Source organism: Athene noctua, chromosome 2, assembly GCF_965140245.1.
Source record: "Athene noctua chromosome 2, bAthNoc1.hap1.1, whole genome shotgun sequence".
NCBI lineage: Eukaryota > Metazoa > Chordata > Aves > Strigiformes > Strigidae > Athene > Athene noctua.
Window position 1 is genome coordinate 111,156,061 of NC_134038.1, and position 23,155 is coordinate 111,179,215.

The window sequence follows — 23,155 nt, forward strand, 5'->3', positions numbered from 1 at the left end:
TCTTTTGCTTCCACTAGGAAAAGTGCTGGCCCCGTATTAGGCAGCACTGAGTCCTTAACTGAAGGCAAGATTATGATGTAGTCATATTTTGTTGAAATATTTTTTGCAGGCACAGGATGTTCTGAGGTGATACAGATAATTAGCAGAGAAATTTAATCATCTGTATCACAATGAAAGAAAAAAAATTGGGTCTTTAATAAAAACATAGACCCACCTGATCTGAAATTAGAATGTTTCAGTATGTCTTCCAGGCTAGAACGTCTAAGTTAAAAATTAATGGAAGTTGGCAAGCATTAAATTATCTACCTAAAAGACCTTATACAATTGCATGAATTAAATAGAAATACATTGATTGATATTCACAAAATAAGTTATCTGCAAGACTACTGCACTGAAATAGTGAAATAACATATACCAAAGGCAGAATGCCTTCTGAATAATATGTCGTCACTAGGGCATGTATTAAAAAGAAGGTGCATTTGTGAGGCCAGATTTTCTACTTGGCTAAAGCGGGAACTGTACTATTTTAAACCAGTAGTGAGCTTGACTCATGGTGGTGTTGCACCTTGAAGGAAAGATTATGGCTAGACCCTGTCTGTCGCTGTGGGATTCAGTGGCAGGACTTCTGCTGATTTCAGTGGGATGAGCTTGCTTGGCTCTTAACACTTGGCATTTTCTTGGCAATATGTGAGGTTCTTCTTGGTTCTAGGACTTGTGGTTTTGGTATCTTTCCAACTTGGCTGGAATCAACTGTCAGGAGTGAACACTTGAGTGAAGGAGACCTTCATGCTTTTTGCCTTTTCAACATAATTGTCATTAAAAAAATGTAACTGTCACAACGGTATTGAAATAAAATTGTTTTAGAGGATAAAATCTGTTGCATAACAAACCTTCAAATGTTTAACGCAAGTCTGTATATTTTAAATTCAGTGTTAATGAAAAAACTTAGCACATATGTTGCTTTTAGCGTACTATGTTTTAGTAACGCTTTTGTGTATTTTTATGTGTTTGTTTTTTAAAACTCTGCAGTACTCACTTCTACTGGGAGAAGCTGGGTAGCACAGGATAGTCTTAATTTAGTAAAGACAATGTGATCCATTGGTTAGGCACTGGAATTGGTGAAGTCCAGCTGAAAATCCAAAATACATTTAAGAGTGCAGATACTTGCTAGAATTGATTAATGAGGTGTATGTCATTTCTACTACAGGACTTGTAGTTCTTAAATTAAAAAAAAAAAAAATACTAGCTCTGATTAACCAGAAGAGGTACCTTCCTGAAAAGCGGAGTCTTGTAATGCTTCCTCTTAGTGCTTTTCTCTTACCAGTAGTGAGTCTAATGATACTGCCTAGATTTTCCTATCATTCCCATATATTTAAATTTCATATGCCCAATCATTATGCAGAAAGTATATTCTGAATGCTTTTCCTCCTACTCTGAATCCCATAGCAACTTCAACAATTTCATTCATGGCAAAGTAATTATTTCAATACTGTATATTTTTAGCTTTTATTAATGGAGGTTAGAAGCTGGAAATGTGAAAAAACCCAGAAGCTTTAAGGGGGAATCTGTACTAGTAGAAATCCTCCAGAAAAAATCCTTTTGCCTTCCTGTCCTATCCTGCAGCTGTCAACATTGCTTCATGCCCAGGCTGCACTATGGAGTCTATCTGCTGCCTGTCTTAGGAAGAAACCTGACATGCTCCGTGTGGACAGGGGCTCATTTTGAGTCCCAGAATTTGAAATACATGCTTGGTACTTCTACCTAACAAGGTGAAAATACATCATGTCCATTAGTGCTATGGATCTTAGTATGAGACCTCTCATCTGGTCTGCTTTTATGAGGGCACAGTGGAAGTTTCTGTCTAGGCTAGTTGAGGTGTCAGCATAACAACAAGAAGGCAGTGCCCCATGTGAGCCTGTAAACTCTTGGGTTCATCATGGACTATATGAAAACAAGCTGGCAATCTCTGTACCAGTATTATGGTCTATTTGCAGCTGAATAATTCACTCGTGGATAATGGGGAGCTGACTGTATTCCAGGTAGCTGTCTAGAGGTGACGAGTCTCAAGCCAAATCCCTGACAAATGTAACAAATTACCACATTTTCTAAGAATTAAGTGTCAAAGCACATATATGGGCATTTAGTGTCTAAGTAGTGTCAGGAGAAATCAGACGTGTTGAGCTCCCCACTGTTTTCCCCGAGACGGAGTTCGTACATGACAAGTAAACTGTCCAATTATACAATTGGGAAAATACATTCCTACTGGTGTAACAGGATCATATTGTTAGGTCTTTTCTCAAAGGCAAGAGTTTTCAGCTATGCTGTTGCAAATTCCATGAGCATGTAAAGTTGCCAAGTCCTGTGTTTCACTGGGAGTGATGAGAAGTAAATGGCCATACTTGCAAGAAATAAGAGAACATGGGGAGAGGAGGAGAATGTCATCATGCACTGACAATGTTGGCAGTAACCCACCAAAATGCAGGTAAGGCTTAAAAAAAAAAAAAAGTTAATGGTACAAAGACAAATCATTCTAAAATTCAATGGTCCCCATCATATTCATTTTTTCCTCAGAAAACAGAGGAAACAGAGGATGCTTTCTGACATAATATAATTTCCCTTTTTTTCAGACTCTCTTGTCCCATTTAGGTTAACATGGCTTAAGTTCCCTCATGCAGTAAGAGCTAGCAAATATTAACTTTTTAACAGTAGCTACTCTGTCATTATTCTAATTTCGTGAAGCATTAGCAATCCTCAGAAGTAATTTTAAAATTTATTTAACAGTGTATTTACTTTATCTGTCTCTCCAATTTCTTCTCCAGAAGGCAAGCCTAGGCCTCTCTAGAAGACAAGACTAGAAGGAGCAATCACTATGGTTGTAAATACATGAGCAAAGTTCTAGCATAGTATGAGTGAAGATTTTTCAGAATAGACATGTAGCATGGCTTGAGTAACAGAATTCTCAAAATTGATCCACTTAGGAAAAAAAAAATGCTGCTTGGTGTAACTGGTTTTTTCTGTCTTGTACTCCTAAATGCCATTATGGAATACTATTACTGAAACTGTTTCTGACTTCCATTAGGTTTGCACAATATAACACTCAGCCATTTTATCTGGGATATCACCAATCCCATGCCTCTTGAATGGTGTAAGTTAATAGCAAAGGAAGTACTACAGATGATCTCACCCTCAGGAACTATGTCCTTTTCTTGGCACTCATTAGACCACATCTGTGGTCCAGTTTGGGGCCCTCAGTACAAGACTGATATAAATTGGAGCAAGTTTGGCGGAAAGCCACCAGGGTGGTCAGGGACTGGGACACTTACCCCTTGCAGAGAGTCTGGGGGAGGTAGATTTGTTCAGCCTGGAGAAGAAATGGGTTTGGGGGGACCTGACAACAGCTTTCCATCAAGAAGATGGAGCCAAGTTCTTCACAGTGAGGTATGGCAGGGGGATGAGAGGCAATGGGCGTAACTTGAAACAAGAGAAGTTCAAACTGAATACAAGAAAAATCTTTCTCCCTGTGAGAACAGTCAGCTGTCAGAACAAGTTGCCTAGTGAGGCTGTGCAGTCCCCATTCCTGGAGGATTTCAAGACATGACTTGACAAAGCTCTGGGCAACCTGGTCTGACATCAGAGCTGACCCTGCTTGAGCAGGAGGTTGGGCTAAAGGCCTCCTGAGTGAATGATCTTCTGATGTCAAGCATTTGGCTTCGGTTCCTCCTCAGTATTTCTACTGAAAAGCATGAGCTTTCCTGGTTGCATGACAAAGGGCAAATCAGACTCCCCTTAGTTCAACCTACTGGCCCAGTGAAGGGAAGAAGACATGGGTTGCATGATGAAACACTGTGCTGTGGACCTGGGTTTGATGGGATGTAAGGAATGGGGAGGATTCAGGGCAAAGGTGTAGTATGACTTGGCCTGATCATAGAGAGCACAGTCTTGAAATCAGGCTGGAGAGCAGCCTGAGCACAGGCTTTTTGAATCAGGCTGACAGGAAGAAGATGGGATCCTCACAAAAGGGTCTGACGAAGAAGAAAAACTCATTTGTTACATTTTGAAAATACAAATTCTTTTACTGGGGAGAATAAAAAATAACTTTAAATTAAGGAGAGGAAGTGAAATCCTGATACTCTTAGAACTGACTTAGTACAACAGCTGTTGTATTTGTCTGTGGTCTTACAGCCTTAAAATATTTTTCTTTAAAAATACTGAATAAATAAAAGTCTATGCTGTGCAGCCAGCTAATACTGTGTGAAATTAATTCTTTCCTTCTATTCAGAAGGACTGTTTCCAGGCTTGTTTGGCTATGAGAAGGAGAGCCAGCATCAAATGCACTGAATGGGTTTTATTTGATAAAATAAATTCTCCCACTCTCTTATCATCATAGCTTTAAATAAAGTACTGTGAATAGGATGTAAGCATTGTAGCCTGTGTTCCTTTTCAGATAAAGAAAGTCAGCCTCAGAGTACTGAAACCCACAAAGAATAGAATATCTATAAGGCTTTCTTCCCCCCCCCCCTCCCCCCCCTATATCTCATTCTGTGAAGAATATGAGAAAAGCACATTTCCTTAAAATGGCCTATAAAAATGTTGGTGGATGAAGATGCCATTTTGGTTCTGTCATAGTACCTGGAATATGAAGACTATTTCTACATCAGATATAAAACGAAACCTTTCTGAGTTCCCAGGGATTTCCTCCTGGTATGCACCTTGGATAGAAATGGACAGATTTCAGAGAAACCCCTCCTTATACGGGGGTTTCCCTTAAGATCCTACTGTTAAGATGCAGATGAGTCTGGGCTGGTGTTTATAGTAGAAGTAACTCTACTGAAAAGGAGGTGCACTGAGACTCAACCATGCAAAAGTAATGAATTTTGCCAATTTTTCTCTGATAAACATCCTGACATGATGAAGAAACATTTTCATGTTTTATTGAGGTTTCCTGGGCCAGATCTTTGGCATTAAATACAGAATAGCCACCAGCAATCATACTACTTTATTGGGTCCCAGGGAGATTGGCTATCTGTCCACATCATTCAAAGAGAGTAAAAAATGTTCCCTACAAAAATGTGGAAGAAATTAAGAAATTTCAGATCATATTTCTGCATTCACCATTTCACCTCCTAATCACAAAAAAGCTGATTCCTTGGTCAGTGACAGTAAGTATTTGTTGTTGCTCTAGTGAATTTCCATTAAAATGGCATGGAGAACAACCATTGAGAAGAAAAGCTCAACAGTTGTTTGAATGCTAGATGAGAAGGAGTCCAGTGGGGGTTAATGTACTCGAGGGAGTAATGTAGTAATACCATTTGTAGCTGTCTTAAATGTCCCAAACCTGAATAACAGTTTCATTGACTATTTGCAGCAGAATCACCTGGCCACAGCTTGGGGTACAAATCTGCAGCATGATTTAGTCTCACACTGAGCAAGTCTTAGTTGTTCCATCTGCTGTTAATGAAAGTGGTTCAGACATGAAAAATATCAGCCAAAGTCGTGATTTGCAGAACCTGAAGTCTTTGGGAACATGAGGGATGCAGTTTTGGAATCATCTTAGGAAGTGACACAACAGTCGTTTCTTAAACAGATTAAGCTGTAACATGTAACAAAAAAGGTCACTCAGTTTTGGAGTGTTGTGATCTTGTGGGTCATAGGATAATGTAGGCTGGAAGAGACCCCCAGAGGTCTCTAGCCCAACCTCCTGCTCAGAGATCACACCAGGTTGATCAGAGCTTTATCCAGTCAGTTTTTGGAAACCTCTAAGGGTGGACTCTGGTCATAGAGCTTTCATACATAAACTGTTCACTACGTGTTTTCTCAAAGTGTTGAATGAGTCAAAAAAAAAAAAAAAAAAGAGAACTAAAAGCTGCAAATCAGGAATTGCTCTCTCATAATGGGATATTTTTGCCCCAATGTCACCATTTTGCACAGCGCTGAAAAACACTGACTTTTGTGTCTGATTTCTTGTGAAATCTCTGTATTTTGATGATGGAAGTATAGCTGATGTCACAGTCACACAGTGATGTACAAATGCTGGCCAAATTCACCCTGGTTGGTGTTTTATAATAAAAAAACCCAACTCAACAATGAATACTATCAGAGGTGAAGCCAAGCATTTTGCCAGTAGTCTCAACTTTAAACAAAGCTGCTTTAATCAAAGCAATTGTTATGGTTATGCCAATAGCTGGTAAATTAAAAATTAAATAAAAATAAGAAGACAAACCCAGTAACTGCATTATGATAAAGCTGAGGGGAAAATATCCAAAACCCCACTATTACCAGAATTCAATATATGGTAAGTAATTCTATTGGTGTATAAAGTGATGTAGGAGGCAAATGGGACTACTAGCTGTGAAGTAGCTAGATAACAAATATTTTGCCTTCATACATAATTAAAATACCTGAGGGTAAAATACAGAGATGCAAGAGGAACTGCCAGATAAAACATCATAATTGAAGGAAGCAGGAGACAGGAGTTTGAGGAACATAATGAAGAACTTCCTTCTCAAAATGCACCATGTATGAGGTGTAAGCAGTTCCAAAATAAAGCCAAGGGGAGGAAATAATCAAGACCTGCAAGTGAGGGGTGACATGTTTGTAGAACAAAAGCTCCCACGGGTAATCGTCAAGGGCACCAGCATCATCTGCTGTTGGCATTTCCCACAAGTGTCTTGGGGTCTCACTTCCCCATTACCATCATTTTCAAGATACTCAACATCCTAGGTGGGACATTTTGTATTTGAATATCCTTCAACAGCTGACTGGTTTAAAGAAAAACGTAGTGTGAGCAACACTATAAGGTTGCACATGTTGTGTCCTATTTCTAGTAATCAGCCATTGCCTGGGAACTGAAGTAACTGCAAGCTGTGCAGGACCAGAGTTCCAGGTGCTACAGATGGGCACACCGAAAGAACCCACAGAAGGGTCTGCAGTTCCTCTATTGAAAAAAAGAGAGCTTTTGCTCTAGTTGTTGGCTTGGTTAAACCTTGGATGACAAGAAGAGTTCCAGCTTTTTCTTCTTGGTTTCCTTTCTCAGCTATTAAGCAAATCACTTACTTTCTTCTCAGAATTTCTTCTCTTACTTTGAGTAGGCAACATCTGAAGCAGCCCTGTTCATGCCAAATGAAATCGATGGGCACCTGAATCTCCTGGAGATGCCTGTAATTACTTCTAGTGCACCAGGGAGAGGCAAAAGAGACAGCTCTCTGCAAGGATTCTTGCCACGTGTGCAGGCTGAGGTTTAAACCCTTGGGATGGGTAGCAAGGCTGTGTCCCTGGAAAGCTGCACCAAGGCGAGGAGGGCAGCGGGAGAGAACCATCTTCCAGCACCTGCTCCAGCCACCTGTGGGGCGGCTCAGCTGGGGGACTGCAGCTCACAGCAGTGGAGGACCCCCCAGAAAAAGCGGGGACACTGCTAGAAAGGAGCAAACGGCATGGCCGGGCTTCAGCTGCAGACGCGGGCTGTGCCTCTGCGCTTCCCCGTGGTGGGGCCAAGCTCCAGCATCCCCCTGCCCCCTCCTGCGGCGTGCGGAGGGGCTCGCCCCGGCTCCCAGATCCTGGCCTTGGGGCAGGTCCCGAGAAGCGACCCCTTCCCCGAGAGCGCCCCACGTACCCAGCGGGCAGGAGCGGGGCCGGAGGCGGCGGGGCCGGGGCGCAGCCATGGAAACGCGGCGTGCGGCCCCCGCTCCCCCGCGGCGGCGTTATTTCTATTCCCCACCCTCCCTGCATCAGACGTGGCCTGGCTGGGGCCGCGCCGGCTCTAGCCGGTGAACAGTTAACGCCGGGAGAGGCGGCTCCTCTTCCCCCACCCTCCCCGGTTCCTGTTTGTAAAAAGCGTGTGCACCCCCCCGGGAGAGCAGCGAGCAGGGCACAGCCAGGGGAGGCGGGGGCAGTCGCCCCTCCGCCCTCTTCAGCTCCCTCTTTTTATTTATCGTCTGTGTGTCCCCCTACCCCCGTCCACCTCCCCCGCCTCTTTCTGCAACTGGTCTCCCGGGGTGGCCGCGGGACCGCCCGGGCCCGGGGCGGTGGCCGGGCATGGCCGGGGCGGGGGACGTGTGTGCGGTTCCCTTCTGCCCACCCCACCCCGCCGGCTCCCGCAGGGCAAAAGCTGAATCCGGGTGGTGACAGAGTGGCAGACCCCGCCGCTCCTGCCTCTCTTCCCATTTGACAGGGGCTGTTTTATTTTTATTACCTTTTTCGGGTTTTTTTCTGGGCAAAAGGAAAAATATGTGTTGAAAGGGTGGGGAAGGAAAAAAAAAAAAAAAGGCACCCTCCCCCTCTGCTGCTCGTAGTCCCCTCCACTCCACACCAAAAAGAGCCATCGCAAGTGCACGCCAGTTCTTCACTAAAGTGATCCAGCCGCTGGATTAAGTAACTCTCGGAGAACAGCACACGCACGCACACACACGGCAAAAATGAAGGAAAAGGCAATGTTTCAAACGGCTAAAATGCAAGGAAACATGATGGTAAGTGGCTGCTGCTGGCGCCTCCGGTGACTGTAAGTAAGTGGCGGGGCTCCCTGCTCGGGCTCGGGGCTACCCACCCCCCGCATGGAGGGTGCGGAGCCCCCGCTGCTGGGGCTGAGCTGGCCGGGGAGCCGGGCGAGGCTGCTCCTTCGCCTGCTGCCCGTCCTCCCCCCCTCCCCGAAGAGGGTCGCCGGTGATGCGGAGGCTGCTGGAGCGTCCCCCTGTCTACGGGGAGCTGGGGGGCAGCCAGGGCGGGGGCGCCGGCGCCGGGGCTCGGCAGCGCTGGGGCTCGGCAGCGCCGGGGCGTGCTGCGCTCCCGCCTCGCTCCGGCACGGCCAACTTCGCCAAGTTGATGACCACGATGTGTGTGTGAGCTGCCGGGTGTGGGGGTTACCTCGCCTTTCCTCCGGCATTCCTAGTGGAAACGTTCGTCTTGATGCCATTTAAAAAAACCCAAATCCTACTCGGGATGCCTTTTAAATCATCTCCCCCCCCTCCTCCCCTTAAGAAAAAAAAAAAAAAAAAAAAGCCAGCTGCTCTCCCGGAAGAAGTGCTGGTTGCCATCTTGTGCTGATGGAAATATAGTTGTGTGTTTTGCCTGCCGGCTTGACCCGGCGGGGCGGGGGGCTGCCGGTGTGGTGGGGGCGTGCGGCGCCCCGCATGCGGGCGGCTCCGGTGGCCGGGGGCAGCGCGCCGCGGGGGGAGGCAGGGCCGGAGGGCACCCCAAGGTGGGAAGCGGGATGCCTTCAGGGCGCTTTGCGTTAATAACTTATTTCAAATAGCCTGAGGCTTGTAAAGGGTACCTGTTGGTCTTCTGTCCCCTCCCTCTTCTCGAGGAAAGCACTCGTATCCGTATTCTGCCTCCCCTGTGAGGGGACATGCTAATGTTAAAGGTAGTGTCTGTTTCTCTCACGCCTTGTGTTGACGTGTTCAAGCAGCGGCCGAAGTATTCTCCATCCTTTAATTAAGTTCCGTAGTAAAATGCTTTGCTGGCTTTTAAAGGAGATGCTTCCTTTTCCAACTCCAGTAATACTGCTTTTTTTTCGACAGTATTTTTTAAGAGGAAGGTGCAATGCTATGTGACCTGTGAATTCAACTAAGGGAACTGAACAGGAACTTCTGCAAACATTTTTCCAGGAGAATTGCACAACGTGTGTGGTTGCATCGTGCTCCTTTCATTATGCCTTTTAAAATGCCTGAGTAATATCTGATGCTGGAACTTATTTGACGTGGGGAAATTTAGATTATTATTTGCTTAAGCTACTGATGCTGGAGGTCATCATAGTCTTTGATTAGGATGTTCTCTATCAATAAGAAAAAATAATTAGCCACCCGAAATTACATTGTTCGATTAAAGTACAGGATTAATCTGATTTATATACACAATGTCACAGAATTAATAAAAACCTCTCGCACGTTTTCCTTGCTGCTCTCTGAAGGCTGGGAATGATGAGTGGGCAGGGATTCCCCCACTGCCACTCAGCAAAGGGCTGAAGCTTTTGCTGGGTTTTTTGCCTAGTGTTTCTGAGCGTGGCAAAATGGATCCGCATATCCACACCTCTGCGAGATGAGCAAAGGCTGGAGTGAACAGTGTGCACACCGAGCTGTGTAGCAGGGGCTGCCCACAATTCAAAACCTTCTGCCTCTGTTTTGCCTCTGATTCAGATGAGAGCAGGATCTGCCCCCCCAGGCTGCTAAATCACAGTTATTTCTTATTGTGACTTGGGGCAGTCTCTCTGGACCTTTGTGCAAGGTTTTTCCCTTGAAGAACTCATTTTTGAGACACTGTCAATGAAATTTCAAGACAAGGAAACTTACACTGACACAGATGATTTCTTTAATTAATGCCGGTGCTTTTATGGGCCACCTAAAACACACACAGCTGGTTTCTGTGTTAATCTGGTCAGTGGTTGCAACTGCTTCTGCAGTTTACTTAAGCAATAATTAATTTTAGCTGAATATTTGAGCTTTACGATATTTGGAGAGATTTCAGATTTCTTCAAAATAATTAGTGGACCTCATCCCAAAATCTCAGATACACCTTCAATGGAAGTTCTAGCAAGTTAATACTAGTACTTTCTTTACCCTTCTCCTTAATCAGTAAAAGAAATAGTGCTTTTACTTATCACTTTTGTTCCAAGTAAAATTAGAATTTTCTACTAGTCATATTAAAAACTAATGTTGTGTCTTCTCTCACATACCTGGCAGTCACTGAGAATATGGGGTTGGGTGTGTGTGAAGTCCCAGGAGGTGCATTACAGTGTGCATTGCATTAATTGCCTAGCAGAATTTGAAAAGTCATCAAAGATTCAAAGCCCACCATGGTTTTCTTCTTTTTTTGTTTGTTTGTTTTCTGGCAGTTTTGCTGTTGCTTAGAATCTTGACAAGCTTCTAACTATGTATTGATTTTTCTTCTCTTTAAAAATCGTTCTTAAATTGAGCTATTTCATTCTTAAAATGATGTGACAGCAAGTGATAATACTGGCACGCTGGTCCCTGGCCATGCAGTGGGCCCTTTTTAAGTGTGGTGATAGCTCATGGAGTCACTACACCAGTGACTTCTTTATGACCTAATTAGACCAGCAAAAACGAAGCCATTTTTGTGACGCTGAGATAAATGTTTTTATCCCTGTGACAGTATCTCACCAGGGCTTTGTTTTGGCTTTTTTAATCAACAACATTTACCTGGAAAGGTGCCTATTTTTATTTTACTGCTCTATTTCCCATTCATCATTTGAGCCAGGGGAATATAACTTATAGAAATAGTTAAAGGTCTTACGATGGGATTTCTCTTAATGCTACATAAATACTGTAGGGAGTGATTAATGCACAGTGGTTTCTTCTAGTAAGAACTGACATAGTCCATGAGTTTTCCACAGTCTTTTTCAAGTTAATATGCAGTGCTAGGGTATGGAGATAACTGTTTATCACTGTCGGAGATAAATTTAATGCACTTACATTTGTTTCCAACCTTAGGTACAGCTGTATAATTTATTTCATTAAAATATTCCTGTTTTTTTCCTTACATGTTCAGTTGTCAGGTCAAGGACAGTAATACCAACTACCCTTGTTTTATTCTACTCTTGCCTGTGTTTTCCTAAGGACTGATCTATCATGTACATGAGCTTTTTTTTAAATGGATTTTCAAGCAAGTGCATCAAAAAGAGCTGTTTTGAAGAGGACCTTTAGAGTAGTGCTAGATTCTTCTCTTACATACACCCATTTAAATCCTGAGAACTCAATGTGGTAGAGGTATAGGTGCAGTAAAGATAGAAGGGAGCTACTACCTTCAGATTAGGCAATTAGGTGAGTGGAAACAATGGTCTTAGTGAGAGTGCATAGGCATACTGAAGACAGAAATTAAAGTGCTATATGTGAGCATGCTGTTGTTTTGGCACATTTAGTTGTCAGTAAAAGGAGCAAGCGCTTTGCTGTAGCTAGGTATCTCTGTAAGAAGAGTGTTGCTGTGAACCTCTTGTTCTGAATTGCAGTCTAGCCAGCAGCTGCTCTAATGTTTGGAAACTACCACAAGAAACTGTGATGGATGTGTCACTTTTCTGCTTTAATCTGGTGATAATTTATGAATGGGGCAAAAGAAGCAGTTCTAGTTCATTGAGAGGACTTGTAGAATAGTCTGGAGATTTAGATGTTCCGTTTGACCATTTGTATCCCAACTCTAATAGCTGCGGTTTGGTTTTTCATATAATAAACAAACATAAGACCAGTGGCAAGGGCAAGTGTTATCCCCTAGGAAGTCTGCTGGCACCTCTGAGACCTCAGAGACCTCAGGGGCACAAATGGCATGAAGACTAAGCTATTCTTATCCTTGGAGCGCTCCTGCTTCTTCCTGGAGATACACTGGTGCAGCCAAATAGAAAATCCAGCTTTGCTTCTGCCCATTTTGTATTTCTGGTACCTCTCATGATCAGTAAATCAATATTAAAAACATAAATAAAAGGCATTGACATTCCACTGTAATTTCCCTTATTTGCTGTATTTTACCCAGAGGTTTATTACTTGCAGTGATCAATCACATTGCACTGAAACATGGTGTAATGCTTCTCAGCCAAGAATGCAGCTGTCCTACCATGGGGTAAAGGAGCTGCGTAGGGATCAATTTCTCTTGAAACTCTCACGCTGAAATAGGTGGTGGAGTTTCTGATCCAGTGCTGACTCCCTGCTACTTTATCCTTCCCTTTGTCTCTGATTCCACTTGACTTCCACAGTCCAGATTTTGTGTGCTATTAGTTAGCTGTCTACTACCTCAGCTGAAACACAGGGACCTCCAGAGCTGAAAGCAGGGGAGCTATGGTATCCTCCAGAGCTGAAAGCAGGGGAAGATGAGCTGTCATGACTCCAACTGATATTTAAAGCCAGGCAGAAATTCAATTGCCAAACTAGAGCAAGAATTGCAGCAGAGGATCTTTGGGCTGCCGCTGTTTATGGACCGGCAAGTTGCATTTTAAGAACTGTAAGAGTCTGGTATCCTTTCTGGGTCAGGCATAAAAGGCGAACAGGCATTCCCCTTTGTTAGGATAATATATGCAGTAGGGGGTATACAATCCATAGGAAGTACTAGAATTGCTGCATTGTGGCCCAGTGGAAAAGCTGTAAGATCTGCTGGGCCTGTTCTAATGTCATGTTGCTTGTGATGGAAATAAAATGTCTTTGCGCATTTAAGGTGGGATGGTGGAGAGCTCCACAAGGAATTATCCGTTAGGATCTCCGTATCGTCTGCTTAATGCAGAGTGTCTCTTTAGATACATCCTTATTTAGGGGATAGAAGTGCAGAGTGTTGCCCATGGTATATTGGAGAATGATAATAGATCCACTGAAGTTGCCAGTCCTGTGAGTAATACTGGGTCCAGGCTGTGTCAGAATAACCTTGGCAGTCATGTGAAGTAGTCTGTATTGCTAGCTTGCTCTTTAGCAATGTAAGAATGAAGGGGGCTTGTGGTCTAACTTTAATTCTCGTAACTGGGAAGGTTCGAAATCTTGAGTCTGATGGTGCTTCTCCCACCTGCGTCTCTCTCTTCAGTATTAACCAGCAGCTCCTCTGCATCCTCTTGCATGCAAAGAAAATAGGGACACTTTTGTGGTCTCTTCTCCCTCCCTCCTCTGAGTCATTTCACTGTTCACAGGATAGTCTCTCCCCTCTCCTTCCTTTCAGAATCTCTTCACTACTTTCCCAAACAGTAAGAGAGGAGAAATTGGAGGAACTGTTATGATTTTACTGCTACCCACTCAGCTGTCATTCATTAGAGCCCTGAGCAGCAACAGAGCCACAGAGCTGTCTGTTTGTGCAGTCAGGAAGACAGCATTGCAGTCATCCATATTTGAGAGGTTACTTCTGTTCATTAATTTGCTTGTTCTGTCTAAAGATAAATACCTAAAATGTGGGGTTTGGAGATGTTGCTGGCCTGAGGCTTTATTTGATGAGGAGGGTTCCCCTCTCTGCACTGTGGAATGAGTCTTTCAACTGCCGGAAGATACTTCATAGCTTGTTCCCTTGCACCAGGTATCGCTTCTGTCTATCTTGGAGGTCACATTTCTTGTTAGAGCTTTGCACTCACTTAGTATTGGTCTAACTAACTATGTAAAGGGGAAGGTAATAGAGAAGCAGCCTAGGAACGCCTCCAGTTGGTACAAAACCTCCAGTAGCAACAGGCTCTTTAAAGTAGCCGTGACAAGAGCAGAACAAGAGTTGGAGTCAGAGCATTTTGGTCTAGAAGATAAAGTGCCCAGTTTCTACAGTGAAGGTGATGAGCTACTGGAGCAGGCTCTGTGAGAGTGTGGTAGTTTCTCTAGCTCTTGAAGTTCTTCATTAGAACAAGATGGGGATTGGATTCCTCTGACTAAACCTTGGTTTCTTCAGTGTAGACATCAACATCTAAGTCAGCCTGGGCTCTATTTGTAATTTAGTCAGTGGAGTCTGGGGCACGACTCATTCCATCTTCATGTAGATGGGTAAAATGGGTCAGAGGACCTGTACTCTTAAATGCCAGTTTCTCTCCATTGACTTGAGGAAATATGGGGAACTAGCTGAACCATAAATATCTACTCTGCAGATATCTAAATCTTGAGTCCATTGCTTAAACATAGTCACAGATATTCTAGTGACACTAAGCACCCCATCAGGCCTCTGCCGTTATGTGAGACAGGTACTACTCTGTACATCTTTCCAGGGTTTGTCAACTGAATCTGCAGCAGGATATGGGGATACATGAGCTGCAAGTTTGGAGCTTTACTCTTTCTAGGTTCCAGAATGTTTGTGCAGAAGCAGGTTGGGTCTCCTAGAACCGAGTCTAGCTGCAGCAGGAGAAAAGCTCCATCTCAGCCAGATGCCACCTTGCACAAATCTCTTAGTCTGTGGTTTGTGTGTCTACAAACTGCCCTAGAACATTATAATGCACCTCTGGCTTTAAAACGACTTAATCCAAATGGTTTAAAGTAATCACAAATGCAATACATGCATTTATTCTTCTAGGTCTGTGTGTTTGTATGTATGTTGTCTGTACAGTATTGTACTAAACAGTGACTCACATGAGATTAACAAGCAAAGTCTATTTATTAAATTGTTTTATGTACTGTAAATCTTGTGTAATCCACTAATGCATAATGCTGTCACTGAGGAAGCTTGGCATTCCTTCCCAGTGGAGCATCACATTTATCAGGTTCCCATAGTGTTCACTTTGAAAAGGCTGCAGTTGAGAAAAAAAAATTAAAAATAAATCTAATTTTCAGAATAAATCTAAACCATTAGAGCCCAGATGCTCACAGTATATTGATAACTGTATCCCAGCTGTAGCATGCATTCACCCATAGATGCTATGGATTTTCTACCCTTTTATGGACAGTGTAGCAAACAAAGTTTGCATTTGTGGTGTCCTGGTTGCCCTTGGAGTGGATTATTAAGTTTATGTTAAAATTCTTCTTTTGCAAAAATTGACTTTGTGCATCTGTGGTAATATCGGTAAGGTCCTGAGAATTCCTAGAGCACCTCTGTGGTAAAGCTTATGCTGTGTACTGGAAAGAATGGTGTGCCTTGCACATGGTTTCCAGGCTCAGTATGTTCCCTATGGGATCTCTATAGATGGTGATATCCCGTTATTGTAGAAGTAAAGGGTAGGAACAGGAGCAGTGGAATCACCTGTGGTATTTTGGCCAGTGAGGAGAATTATAGCATGTGTAGCTGAATCTGAGTTCAACCTTGATTGTAAATAGGAGGTTCCCAATCTGTACGCTTACAAGGCACAGTAGAAGAGTTGCAGACTCAGTGCACATCAGCAACCAATGCAGGATTTTGTTTGTGATAAGGCCTGTTTTGTGGTGTGGGTGAATCTTTATTCACTTTATAACCAACTAAGAAATATTTCCACCATCTCATCCCTAATTACTATGAAATAATGACTCTAGGGGTTACCCAGAGATGCACTCAAATGTCCAGCCAAAGCAAGTATAAGAAAACTGACCATTCAAGACAGTGGAATTAGCTTCAGTAGTGAGTTGCATGCCCGGGTGAAGCACTGGATGGTAAGCAGAATGATCAGTGCTGTGAAAAATACCTTTCAAGTTACAGGGAGTACTGACCAGAAGATTTTGTCAACTCAGGCATGTGCAGAGACAGTTAGACTTGGCATGAATTCCAGTCACACATTAGATGGCCTCATTCTGTTGTCATTATTCGGCACTTACTCAAGCAAAACTTTTGCTGAATTTAATGGGTTTACTACTCTGCTGAAATGAGTAAGAAATTTGTCTGAGGCTCAGGTGCCTTCAGACCTGAGTCTCAGCACAAAACCCCACCATGTTCTGCGTCACTACTGATTTTCCGTATTTTTTTAAAGATAGCAAACAGTGAAATATACTAGAGTTGACCAAGAAAAAAGTGAAGGGCAGGGTAAAAAAGCAAGCAGGAGAAAAGCAGCAAGGTGGTAATCCCAGAGGATCCTGCAGGTTAAGAAAAGCACTCTGGAGTTTTTACTCCATCTCATTTTGTAAGCTGTGCCCCATGGAGAATCCCATCAGATGTTTCACAGAGCATGCTGCATGCCTTTCTCTTTTGCTTATGTTTGTTTTCACTGATGATGATAAACTGGAAAACATGCTGGAAATGAAACGTTTTTATTTGTTTATCATTTGGGACTGAAGTTATTAAAAATGTGGAGAAAAATTGAAATGATAGCTTGACATGTTTTCTGTAAATACTGAGTAGTTCTTCTGTAGTATATGATATAACCAAAGTAACCAAGAAATAAGCTTGTATTGCTCTTTTCTTGTGCCTAATTATGAGGATGTGAAAAATATGCTCATATTAATGCCTCCTCATCCGGCTGTGAGGGGGCTGAAAGTACCTCTTATGAAGATCTAGTTTGTAAAGCAAATGATTGTAATGCAGGAATATTACTATTCATGAGTTCTGAGTTTATTGACTTTGTTAAAAGCCGGATCTGTGGTCCACATGAAGGATACGTAAAATGCTGTGGGTAGAGCAGTAATTCAGAAATTAATTGTAGCTCGTATCAGTATGACTGAACCTTTCTTGATCTCACTGTTTGAGAGTTTTTCTCAAGGAAGGGAAGTTCATGATATATTCCCTGTAGTTTTTATGTTATTCTCTGTGCATTTTAATTTGTTTGAATTAATCATGTACGTTTACATCTATAATTTGTTGAAAACTTCATTACGGAATATACTATTCAGCTGGTTTTGGACATACTTGTAGGAATAAAAATCTATAAAATACTCCAGAAATTTTAAAAATAAAATTTACTTATCTCCTTATTTATTCCAGTATCTTGGATATACCTTTACAGATACACCTTGGTTTTTGTAAAGAGAGCATCTCTCACCATTTTGTCATTAAGATTTTAACAGATCTGCAGTCTTGGTAGCGAAAGGAGGTTGTTGGTTATATCTAAGGGCAACAAATAAATAAAATCTTTATGTATGCAATAGCAATTAAAGCAAAAATCACGTACTCCAGAGGCATGTTCCTTGTGATGTTCCCTGTTCAGCAGTGTACTTAAGCACCTGTTTAACATTAATGGTAAGCATATGCTTAAATGTTTCTGCTGACTTGGGAGTTATGAGAAGTCTGCCTTGCACACACAATAGTTGAACAGCCCGTTTTCCATCTGTGTGCGAGCCCAGAGCATGGTGCTAGCTGAGCATTTTCCAGGTTAATTAAATTGGCATAACAAGATCCCTAGTGCACCCTGTGCAGTCATCAGCTCTTCTGCTCACTCTGGCTATCAGGAGCTCTGCTTGAAGTTGTGTATCTTTTGCTAGTAACTGAAACAGAATATTGCACTGTATTTCACCAGTGTGTTCAAATGGAAACAGAATTGAATGGATTGTGAGTACACCATAAATATCAATTTGGCTCCATATTGTTAGCGTGAATATGGTTCATCCTTCACATGCGCAGTGTCTACCGAGGACTATTTATTCTATAGAGCTACCAATAATGGCTGTGCTTTCATGAATTATTCATGTATTTGTCCCTAAACCTCACCTGACTGTGATTTGGAGTGTTTAAGATTTGAAGCTGGCTTTAAGCATAAATTGCAGATATTTTTCATAAAATGTAATGTCCTTACAGGTTTCTTTGCAATATTAGTCGGAGTCCATCATGTCTGTATCTACAATAAAAAAACCCCATTGGAGTCCAAAGAGTTCTGATTCACTACAGGAGGGGAAAAAAGAAAGCATGATGCTCCGAAGTCTTGCAAGAAACGGCAAAATTGCATGAAGTCAAAGGTGATCTCTCTGGCTATTCACTAAAGCAAATGAAATGAGATGGAGTCCCATTGTAGAAATAAGGGGGTTGTTATTTACCAAATGAAGAAAGGAAAATGACCCCATGGTATGCCTAGAAGCAACTGGCCAAGGTGAGAAAATGTAGCAGTGAGAATCATACTAGCCATTCAGGTGTTCTGATAGGTTAAAATGAAGAGAAAAAGCACACGTTTTTAGAGAGAACTTAAATAGATGAGGAGAAGTATGATCATTTTAGTGAATTCAGTGGCACAAAATTTAGCTTTCCAGTATTTTCAGGGAGAGGCTGCCTTGGTTTCCTCTAAAGATTATACAGTTCTATCACATTTGAATCGCTGATTTCTGGTTTCCTAGTATTTAATTTTCACATTCAGGTGGTTTTGGTTTTTTGTTTTGTTTTGTTTTTTTTTTTTAATCTAACTTCTTAAGTTTTTAAGGAGTTACATCCATGTGAAGCATTGCAGATTAACAGTGACATCATAGAAAACATTGAGACAAAGTGGGCTAATCCATGAACGGTGACAAATGGCTGTAGTGCTATCCTGAGCTCTCTGCTTCCTACTATATTAAAGACATGTTATGAATAGATGCAGGTAAAGAAAGGTAAAAAATTGAAAGATCGGAAGGCTTTGGGCAGTTTGCATTTGGTATGGGGAAGTTTTCAATCTTCAGTCACAGCCTGGATCTATCCTAAATTGATAGTTATTGATGGTTGCTAGCATTCATTGCTTGGTTGCTAATCTTTGTATGCTGTAGAAGGAAGAGAGCCCCAGCTGCATGAGTAATCACTGTGAACCAGCTTGTGACCATGTTGCTCAGGCACTTTCTGGAAGTGATTGTTGGAGTCCATGTTGCACATCACTTGGCAGGAATCCCCCAGTCCCGCTACTGTAATTAAAATAATTTCCATGTATGTTTTCAGTTCAAAAGGCAGGATTCAGTTCTTCTGCATTATGTTTCTGTTCTGTGACATAGAAATGTGTGTGTGCTGCATGCAGGGGTTAAAAGTACAAGGTCTACTGAGACAAGCTGAGGGAGAGTTACGGGAAGAGATGTGACCTAAGTGCACTGTCTTTGTGGGGAGTGGGCTATCTTTGTGAACTGTGCCTTTTGCAGGGTGGTAGCAGGGTTGCTTGGAAAACAGCTGAGAGGGAAATTGCCGTGTATGAAGCACAGACGCTTACGTCCTGGTTCCTGGAGCAAAATAAAGAGTGAGTTAAATTTGTAGTCGGGACACATGCAGTCTCCACGTACGGTTAGAGTCGGTATGTCAAAGAATGCTGCAGTTGGTGAATTCATGCACAGGCGCATTAGGTGTTGGATTGGAGGATACAGAGTCTAGTTCCCAGCTATCTAAAGTAATAGCATAGTGTCTTTGTCATTGGTGTACATAGGAGATATTGTGCTTGAGGCTAGTAGAGTCCATTGGATCACATAAGCTAAGCCCAATAAACACATTTACTATCTGAAAAGTGAATTCAGTTATTTCTTTTGTGCCTTGTAAATGCATCAGACTGGCACATCCACTCTGCTAGATTCAGTATCTTGTGCTTTCTCTTTCTGGAGGTTCTCATAGTAAGCCATTTTTCCTCTCACATAACTAAACGTGTAGATAATTGTAACAGAACTGTTAAGATTAGTATGAATGAAATACAGATGCAAATGTGTTTTGGTAAACATTGGAAAAAATAGAGAAATAAGTGTGAGAAGAATGTCATGTACTGATAATAAAGAACATTGTTCCCAGCAGTAAAACTGAGGAATGGGCTGCACTGTCAAGCCCAGAAGGCATGGTCTCTGATAAAAGCCACAGTACAGACATGTCTCCAGCACAAGTTCCTTTTCCTCTTAAGCCAACAAGGAGCTGCACTGTAGCCAAACAAATGTGCATTTTTTCAGACACACTCCATACAAGCAAAGCCAGATAATGAGCTGCAACCTTGCTAATACTTATGAATGCCTAAGTGGGCAAGATACTGAAGCAAAGGACCACCCCTTCTCAACTGTTGGCTCGTAAACGGTAATAAAAGACCTGCTAAAAAGCTAGCTTGTCATTGCCAGTCAAGAAAAAACAAGTGTTTCTACAAGAACGTAATATTGTTGATATCCCTTGTCCACTGTGGCACACACAAATAGTCTCAGCCAGACCACCTGAACGCACATATCTTGGTGCATGTGACAGTGTGATGAATGAACTCTGTGAGTGGATAAAACTAGCATATTCAGATTTTGTTAATAAATACCATCTTCTTCCACGAGGTCTTGCACCGAGGCCTGTTACACTGATTTCACACATACTCAGGAATTGATGCCTTTTGTTCACTGCATGCTAACAGCAAGGATCCGTATGCTGTGGTAGGTCACATGTGATGTGAGGATGGGGGAAGATCACATCTCCTGACCTCCACAACCATGTGGTGGCAACTGTGCCAGTGGAAGGCATGACTAGAAAAGATGGTAGCCGGGGGACTGGGGGCTGTGAGAGTCCAGTGATGGAATGTGTTCAAATAACTAAGCCGTGTGCATTTCCAAATGTCTAAGTCTGTTATGCCTACACCATTACCTTTATCAGTCAAATTTGTAATTTCATCAAGAAATGAAATCAGGTTTGTTTGACAAGGTGTATTTTCCAGAAACCTATATAGACTAACAATTATACTCCTATCCTTTAGTTCTTTATTAATTGACTCCCATATCAGCTTTACTACTTTTCCAGTCTTAGCAGGAGTCCTTCTAAATGGAGACTAGCCAAGCTGTATAATTTCTGTGGGAAAACAGGGCATTAGTTTAAGGCTGGTTGTAAATGCTCTAAGTCATGAGAGTAAAATCAGCAAGGACGGAGGAGATGCAGGGAGCCACTTTGTGATACAAGGTGAGACAAAGTGCTATCAGCAAGAAGGTCCATTCAAGATTCTGTGGTATCAATAAAATGATAGAGTGCGTGCATCCGTAAGAGGACAGGAGAGTGTGAGGCAGAGCAAGTTGATGTTAGTGAAAGTCCTAAAGTGGTGGCGTTGTTTGTTACACATTTTATTTTTATTTGCAAGCAGTAGGAATGTATGCTGAAAGTGGGAGGAGAAGCAAAAATGATATTGATGTTTCTGTAGAGAAACAACTCGATGATGAAAAGAAAGGCACTAACAATTCTCAGCTGTAACGAGGACAGACTGGGGTGAGAAGCAAAAGAATACTGATGCAGTCCTGTGTATGTTGTGCTGAAGTGGAAGTATGTGTCACGCGATCTGACTGGAAAGTCTGCCACATTGCTATGATATGGAGCAACTTAAGAAGTTGTTAATGCAAATGTGTCCTGCCATAGGGAGAAAAGCAAGTCTAGAGATTTGACTATAAACGAAAGGAAGGACTAACCTATGGTAATGAAATGCAGAGTGTCTGATCAAAATTCAGCATGTTAATCTGAATAGTAAATCTTTTATATGAATGTGTCACTTGAGCCCCATAGTCTACAAGGTTTTCTTCTTACAGTATATGTTGCCCTTGATGTCCATTTTGATTGCAGAGTGTGGTTACATTTCACTGTTGCCACTTCATTTGCCTGCTGGAGCTGCACAGAGTCAAATGGCTTTAAAGGTTCCCTGACTACTGGAGGCTCCAGGATGTGTAAAACAACTGTGATTTGTTAAAATGGAAAGTGTAGGGACTTTGTATGTGATTGAGAGAGTGTGATATTTAACTGGTGGGCATTGCATCTGATGTAGTCATAAAAAAAAAAAAAAATTAAAACAGAAACCATATTTAAATGCCAATAAGTGTAATGCTCACAGGAGCCCATGCTGAGCAGTTGCCGTTGTGGTATCCTCAGCTTATCACCTTCATGCAGGCTTTGGCATGTCATGTGTTTTCTGAGGAGAAACACTGTCCTGTAGTGAATATGCTTGGATTGGCATGCAGCAAATTTGAATTTAGAGGTAATATGATACCGATTTCCTGCGTGACCTTGGACAAATCTCATACTCTCGACATGCACAGTATAGCTGTGTCAGTCCAGGGCAGCTCTAGCACCTCCTCCTTGGAGCTTCTCACTGGTCTTTACCTCCATTCCCAATTTGTAAAATAGGGATGATAATTTATTCCATTTCCTTTCTTTCTATGTTTTTACTGTGGTATTTTAAGCTGCCATACTATCCATCTGTATTTATTTAGTGTATAAACTATGTCTTATTGTGCTAAGTACTTGTCTATAATTAGCATTATATTAAATGATACGAATGTCATTGATCTGTTGAAGGTATGACATTCAGTAAGAGACGATAGGAACATGTAAATCTGTACAATAGCGCTTGAGCTACACTTGTAAATAGAACAGATTTATTCTAAATTACATAGAAAACTGAGGTAAATGGTCTCTATTTATATCCACATTTGTGTCTGAATCAGGGTTTTCTTATGAATCTAAGCAGTATTTGTCACAGATGGTGCACAGCAATTAACTTTTTTTACAGGATCAGGCAATATCCTACGTATTAATAAATCGGTATTATTTCAGTTGATTAAAAATTTCTCACAGATAGTGGAATCTAGTATAAAATTCTCAGATCAAATATTTCTTTCTGTATTTGCACCATTAACCTCATGTAAAAACATCATGGTTTTGATACTGCTTTGTTTAGAAAAAGAGGAATTGAAGTACTCTGCCAGAGTCTGACATCTGGAAAAAATGTTGAAATTTAATCCTTGATGGTTGTTTGCTTTTATGTTATATAAATAATACGTGGAAAATTAATTATTTTGATTTTAATAGATTGAGACATTTTGATAGATGGAAACTGGAAAGTTTCAACAGCCCTTGTTTTCATCTTGCTTGGGAAGGAAAACAAATATTGAAATAATTTTAACGCTAAATGGAGATTTAATTTCCTTTCCTCACCTTGGTTTTGCTTTTTAGCACATAA

The 23,155-nt window shown here is 41.9% G+C and overlaps 1 protein-coding gene across 2 annotated transcripts in view; it reads left to right on the plus strand.

Annotated features, from left to right (window-relative positions):
- Window positions 1–23,155, plus strand: part of DPP6 (dipeptidyl peptidase like 6) — a 567,835-nt gene that overhangs the window by 56,544 nt on the left and 488,136 nt on the right. The window contains exon 1 of one of the 2 annotated variants that reach the window (XM_074899911.1): window positions 8,273–8,462. The exons of the other annotated variant lie outside the window; for it this stretch is intronic. Within the exon in view, the coding sequence (XP_074756012.1) occupies window positions 8,412–8,462 (51 nt within the window). The 5' untranslated portion in view covers window positions 8,273–8,411. Of the gene's footprint in view, window positions 1–8,272; window positions 8,463–23,155 lie in introns of those variants that run through there. 2 annotated transcript variants of the gene reach the window in all.